General features: G+C 27.6%; 1 protein-coding gene across 1 annotated transcript; it reads right to left on the bottom strand.

Annotated features, from left to right (window-relative positions):
- Window positions 1-4,388: 4,388 nt before the first annotated feature.
- On the bottom strand, window positions 4,389-5,451 carry LOAG_10881 (hypothetical protein; the record flags this gene model as incomplete). Its single annotated transcript, XM_003146403.1, has 3 exons — window positions 4,389-4,503; window positions 4,973-5,079; window positions 5,323-5,451. Coding segments are annotated over 3 exons (351 nt in total), but the record flags the coding sequence as incomplete, so codon positions are not given.
- Between the last annotated feature and the right edge of the window lie 2,261 nt (window positions 5,452-7,712).

Genomic DNA, 7,712 nt, shown 5'->3' with positions numbered 1-7,712 from the left:
TTCTAAATATAATGTTTAACTAATTTTATGAATCCTAACATAGTAATTGAAACCTGAAAAATTGAACTATTTCAAATTGTATCCCAGCAATTTTTTCCCAAGTTATTACTATTTTTTGAAAGTTTAATGGGTTATTTTTGGATTTAATACTTAGATCAATCAAACTTATTTTTGATAAAATAAAATGATTAAATTCGCTGATCCCAAATGATTCCCATCTATTCTATGCAACCACTTGCAACTCACAATTTAACTCGCCAAATATTCTTTTTGAGTTTCTCGCCTTACCCTCAACTGCTGGATATTCCAACTTCTCCGCAAAAAACCTCAATGAACTACCATATTACACTTGGTAAAATCGATAAAGTATATATAGTGGAAAAGAATAAATATCCATAGTCGTGATAAAATTTGACTATTTATTTTATCAATAGATTAAATGAAAAAAAAAAGAAACTTGCTCAGTTCTTACAATGATAATTATTATTTATCATTCAGCGCAAAATTTTCATACATTTGTCTGAATTAATTTTACAAATAAATTGCTTTAATTAACACTTTAAATCAACCCTCCTTTCTACCGATTCCTCATTACTTCTTCACATAAATTTACTCAATAATTAGATTTGTTCGCATTATTTCGTAATCATTCCTTAATAGCATCCGATTAATTTGAACTACAAAAAAAGAAAAAAAAATTTGTACCTTTGCATAAAACTACTCAATCAAATTTTATGAAAAGTCTTAAGAGATTAAAATATGCAACAATCAATAACAAAGGTATCCACGGAAAAAGATATCCCTGAATAGCCGGATGCGGGAGTTCGAATCCGCGACGGCCAGATTTAGAGTGTTATGCTCTACTAACTGAGCTGACCAGCCTGCACAGGTAGTTGCACAGGTAACGTAATATTTTAGAAATTAATGAATTAAATTCGTTTTAATCAAAAGTGGCACTAATCTGGTAAGACTTTTGCTCCAATGTCATAATAAAACATTATGACTTTTAAAAGATTAGTTATCATTTATTTTATATAAACTATAAAATTCTATTTTACATAATTTCTTTGTATTTGTCATTTTCTTGATTCTAATGTTAATCAAATCAACAAATTGACCTTTTAACCTTTTGTTTTTTCTTTCTTTTTATTCTTAAAAAACATGATTAGAGGAGGAAGGTTAGCGAAGATTGAATTATTTATTCATTAAATCATCAAAATTATTCATTCACAGGTATATGTTCACAAATCGAATTATAAATTTAATTAATGATAGGTGCTAACTTAAAATTTCTTGAAATTAGAAAAATATAAAATAAAAAATGAAAAATAAAATAAAAACAGAAAATAAAAATAAAATAATTCTACTAAGACAAACAATTTTTGTCCAATAATGGTAAAATTTTCGTTAAAAGTGGAACTGCCACAGTGTCATTTTGATTCATTTGCAAATGAATTTAAAAATTTGGAACACAATCAATTAGGACCAGTGATTTCAAAACTTTCCAATGGTTAAGAAATGCGGAAAAAAGATCGCTATCAGTCCCCTAACATTCGTCAATGTTGTGTGTCACATAGAGGTCATTTCTTTCTTTCATCGTCTTCCTTTGAATAATAATAGCACTGTATGTTTTTTTTTCGTTCTAACATACTGAACTGTCGATGGCGAATTTTAATACTCCAATGTCAAAGGTCAAATGACATTTTGCCAAATTTTAAAAGACTTTCCGTGTTTTCATTTATGATGATAATTATTGCGGAAACAGATGACAACTATAAATAAGAATCATCAAGAAGATTAAAGTATTTCAGGATAACAACAAATTTGTTAATATTGCCAACGAAATTCAAAATGAAAATCCGCTCGCCTTCTTGATGTCACTAATTAAACTAATCAATTGAATCGGGCTTTTATAAAAGCTAAATTGTTCCTGAATAAATTCTAAAATAAAAATTAAAATTTCTGAGTGAAAACAAGGATAAAAAAAAATAATGTCATCTAAGCAAAAATGAAAGTGTTCGATGAAAAGCGAAAAATTAATTAATGGAAACATTAATTGCTGTATTTCATTGAATAATGAATCGCAGAAGTTGTAGTGGAGTGCATGAGGTAAAATGGTGTCATTTGATGAACTTTAACCCAGAAAAGGGGTAAATACCATGGGGAAAACAAAATTTTATGATGGAAAAGGATGTCGAACTTTTCATAAAAATAAATACAAAGTATGAAAAATCAATTATTTAATTCAGCAAATTTTAGGCATAAATTGCAAATATTTGTTAAGAAATTAATCTGTTATAATAGTAATAAAAGTATTTACACCTGACAAATCATACCAATACCGAAACAGAAATGTCTACGGATGGGCTTTACTGACGACGAATGTTGTTGTCATTTAATGTCTATGTATATGGGTGTGTGTGTGTGTCTGTATGTGTGCATGTATGTGTATGCGTGTGTGTGTGTGCACGTGCGTGTGTGTACGTGTATGTGTGTGCATGTTGATGGTAGTTGTGATGATTCTGTTTTGTCATTAGTGCATTAAGACGAAATTAGGACAGTAGCAGTAGTATCACTCCTTCCCCTTCCCCTAATACATCCCTGCAACTTTCTTGAATCATTGGAATCTACTCGAGAATTATGCTCTCGAGATTTCGTCAATTACTCTTTCAAATATTAGAAAATCACGGCAAACATAAAAATTGATTATTCCACGTACTTTCAAAGCATTTGTTCATTTAAAATAAAATTTCCATCTCTTTTTTTAACATTTATTTAATTTTCTTATCATTTATCATAATGTTAATTAGTGAAACGACAAAGTATAAAAGTGATAAATAGCTTCTTTGCATAACTTTATTATAACATATGGAATGCATATAGATAAAAGAAAATAGAAAATAAAGTGGAAAATTCAATGATAAGAAAAGGGAAAAAGAATTTACTGGAATGTACGGTAGCAGTGTGAAAATAACAAATTTATTCCGACTCATTTCTACAGAAACGCTTCCTTATCTAAAATTTTATCACAGCCTTGCATATCCTGTATATTTACATTCCTGTTTTTTTTTTTTCAAATTATACAAACGATTTAATATGGTTTATTAAATTTGTCGGAACTTAAACATGCAGAATCATTCCGATAAGACACTAATTTTCGTGTTAGAAATTTAGTATTTAAAACTGAAGAATATAAACTCGAAGAATTTTTCTTTATGGGATTAATGAGACTAGTCAATCACACACTCCACCATATACAATCCAAGATTCCTCCCGAAGTATGTCATCTACAACAGTCATAAAATATGTTAACTGTTATGATAGGAGTGTGAAATATGTCGTCTATGACACGAACAACAATTCGTGTAAACTAGTAAACCGTAAATTTGATAAATTTATCAATTCTTGAATAATTTGGTATGCATACAAAAAATGTCAGATAATCTTACAAGTGATTTCACATATGGGACATTTTGCGATATTTGTTTGGTAAGAGTAAATATAGAAACCTTTGAAATGTTCCTAAGTGATAAGTTGTGATATTTAAGAAAAAAACAAATCAATACATATCATTGTAACTATTAATCTTATCAATAATGGATCATTTAGTGATATGAGATAATGGAGTAAAAAGCTTTTTGTTTTTATCCTTTCCATCTCATTTCTGCATTATATTTGTATTCATTCTTGGATGGAAATATTTTTTTTGGCTTAAAATAATTTTGTTTTCAGGAACAAGAAACTAGTGATACAGTTTAGCATAGAGATCAGAAGAAAGTAAGAAAAAGGAAATAATACATGAAAAGTGTTGAAAACTGTAATTAGAACGGAAGAAAAAACGGAAAACTTTCGAAAAAAAGAGAACAAAATATAATAATTTATGATATAGCTCAACTGTTTAAACATAAAGTTAAAGATAAAAAAAGAGAAATTAAATGTCAAAAACACTTTAACACAATTTATATCTCTGCATGTGTATGTGTGTATGTGTGTGTGTGTGTGTGTGTGTGTGTGTGCGTGTGTGTTATGTGCGTACACACCACAACAACAATTTATGAAGGTAAAATTAAAAGTTCAAAAAAAAACGGAAAAGTAAGCAGATATGTCTGCTGCATTGTTACATACATGTGTATGTGTATATATGTGTATCGATATGACAATAGGAACTCTTAATTCATGTGTAGGGATGTATTCATATTAAATGCATGTATCATTGGAGGAAAAGTTAATGAGGAAGAAGAGAGGACGAGGAAGGAAAAGCGGGAAAGATAATAAAATATAACAAATAAATGTATATTGATTTAAAAAGTAGGAATGATTTGAACTGAAAAAAAAAAATTCCAACATTTATATCATTTTTAAGAAATTTCCTTCTCTTTTTTCTTTTTTTAAAACTTGTTAACCTTTCTTGACTCAGTGATGTTATCGCTTTTTGACTGTTGTTGTTCATGCTGTTGTTGTTGAACTCTTTTACTTTGAGCAATATCTTCCCGTTCTTTATTTCTAAAGTTTTTCAATAATACCTTATTAAATTATTCAGTCAGTAATTTGTAACTGTTAAATTAATATAAAGTCAAAAGTTATGCATGACAAACTTCACACAATAGTGATTATTTTAATTTTGGTAATGAAAAATTAAATTTCAGATGAAAAGCAAAACAAATTTACTTTAACTCAACCACTTTTGGCTAGCACTTTGTATAATTTTTGCAATTAATTGATCAGCTAAAATAGAAGACACACCTATATACAAGTCACTATTTTCAAGCGATTTTTTTTTTTTTTTGAATGCTAAAGATACAAATAGACTAAAAGAAGAATACTTAACTGCATCTACGCTTATTATCTACCTCTTTTATATCTCAGACAATCTACCGACAATAATAACAACACTTATCCCACTGCTATTAGAAAAGATTTTTTTTCTTCAACACTTTAATTCTGCTATTTCAAGAAAATTAAAAGTAGAAACCTATTGGAAATATTATCATCTTTCCATCTTAATATAGCTGATTTTCGTTTTGACAACCATGAATCCAGGTTTGATTGCCATCCTGCCTCATCTTCATCATCCTTACACTGAAATTATCGGAAATTAATTTGAGATGAATACAATTCGAATTGATTTTGCAACATCTAATTTTTCCAAATTCTTTCCATTAAAATGCAAAACAAATTTTGCAATCGCAGATTTTGTTGAAAAATAAAAAAGTAATGACAAAATTGAAAATTAAATGCTTTAAAATCCAAATGTACTTTGACAAAATTTCGATTACAAGTTCAAAGCACTAAATGAAAAACTCAAATATTAATTTGCTGTACCATATTTTTGCGAACTTCATCACGTATCCTTTTTTGTTGATCGGATATGATAAGTTGCTGTTTAGCTTGTTCACATAAAGCAGTTGCGCCTGACTGTGCGGTGACAAATTGCAAAGGATTATGTGCTACCTATAAATGAAAAATATTATTTGTATGAAAATAAATTTAATATCAACAAAACATACAGCACACATTTTTTATTGCACTTCTGAATTTAGTGAAATTAATTTGCCGAAGTGTTTACTTAAATGATTAGAGATAGTACAATAATGATTTTTTTTTACCCATTCTAAAATTTGCCAAAACTGAAATATTTGCTAAAATGTTCCCATATCAGTTAGAAATAATGAAATTGTTGAGTTTAGGAATACTCCTAAAATCTCAACTAATATTCCAAAAAGTTTGTGGTATAACGATTTACAGTATAAGCAGAAATATTAAGTAATTTTAATAATTTATTGATAATCTTTACTTGAAAATTTTCTATTGACAAAAGTTAAGAACTACAATAATTAATAATTTTGGCAATTAGTCTGGGGAATAATTAATAAATTTAAGTTTATTATAATCGCTATTTTAGGCAAATTTCAGTTAACAATGAAAAAAATTTTGTAATATGCAAGAAAGTATTGCCATTAAAAGAACAAGAAGTAAATACTCTTTTTTTGTTAAAATAAACATACACATCAGAAAAATACTCCATTTACAACTTCTCTTCATTTAAATTCACACAAATTTAAATTATTAATAGCAACAATGACGCCATATCTATATTTTTTTCCTGTCAATCAGAAAGTCCCGAAAAAACAGAATTTGAAGAAAAGTCCAACAATTAAAATTTTGAAACAACTTATTTGATTGCTAAAATTCGAACCCTAGCAATTCTTTTTTTTCATTAATTCCTCGGCTGACTAATACAAAGAGTATTCTGCGTATATTGGAAAAGTCTTATTATATCTATTAAATATAGAATAAATGCGATACTTTTAACTTATCTTAAACATTAAATTTCAAAATTAAACGGTTAAAATATATCTTTTGTTTCCTATAACTCGACCATCCTACTATACTTATTTAGTGATCCATTTCTGATATAAATTCTAATGCTTATTCATCTTGTAGAGATGCTTTAACTTAACAGAGTTTATCCTTTTTATTTAATTTCGTTTCATAAAAATCTGAAATCTTTAAATCATAAGTTCGAAATTCAAAATTCATCAGATTACAAAATGAAAGGATGAAGTCATCCAAAGAAAATACTTACCTAATTTTAATTATGAATAACTGAATGAAGTAAAACCTGTGAAGTAAGCTTAAGTTGTTGCCTTGTTGGAATTAATCGTTCACTATTTTCTGTGCTACGTTCGCTAGTATAAGATGGACCACTTGTCCCGGCCGAATAGCTATAACGTAAACAATTAGTGTTATAAAAATTTGTTAAAAAGTTTAAAACAAAAATTGATCAAAGTCTCAGACGAAATTATCTCTTTCCTATACATAAAAAGTAAAAAGTAAACAGATTTACATTCTGCGGTAAGTTAAAACTGTTAAACTTGAAATTCAAATGAAGCAAAGAATTTAATCCTTCTTAATGAAAGAGTTCATTTTCGAACAAACTCAAAATTTGCATCTCAAATTGTAATGAAATGAAAAAAGATTAAAGATACATAGCTTTTATTTGATGAAAAGACAAATAATGGATGAATCAAATTATTAGCTAATATTATAAACGATATGTAAGTTGAAATCTCAACCTGTTCAATTCTTCGGTGGAATATTCACTATTTAAATCGGCCAAATATTTCTTTACCGTATAATTGTAATCCATTATTGTAAGCAATTCCTGAAATAAAATTTTCTGATTATGTAAATTTAATGAGCTGATATGTTGGTGAGGGAAAAAGAAATCATACTAATTTACTTTGAATCCTCATTCTTCACAGATTTATTACTTATCAAAATTAATTAACAAAACATCATTAATCATTTGCATATTTTATAAGGGAAGTCTTTAATAATTTGGCAATTAATTATTTTCCATCATTAATTAATTATCCCACCAATTATTTCTTTGTTTTTTTCAAACTCCACTAATTAACAATAGCTGATTTACTCTCCTGAAATGAAATTTCGCACTATATACATTAATTAATGCGATAAAATTGTACACGATGTATATCGTTAGGTATTTGGGGTACGGGTCCTGAATATTCATTTGTAGGCCTAGAAATGGTAAGAGTTCATGTGAACAGTATGTAAGTATATAAGTAAAATATATATAAATTCTATATGAATTTGTACAATAAACAGCATTTAATCTAATTCTATATGAGTAAGTATATAAGATATATATAAATTCTATATGAATTTGTACAATAAACAGCATTTAA

This window comes from Loa loa (assembly GCF_000183805.2).
Source record: "Loa loa unplaced genomic scaffold supercont3.241, whole genome shotgun sequence".
Classification (NCBI taxonomy): Eukaryota; Metazoa; Nematoda; class Chromadorea; order Rhabditida; family Onchocercidae; genus Loa; species Loa loa.
Note: the sequence above shows the minus strand (reverse complement) of the source record. Positions and strands in the feature narration are given on the sequence as shown.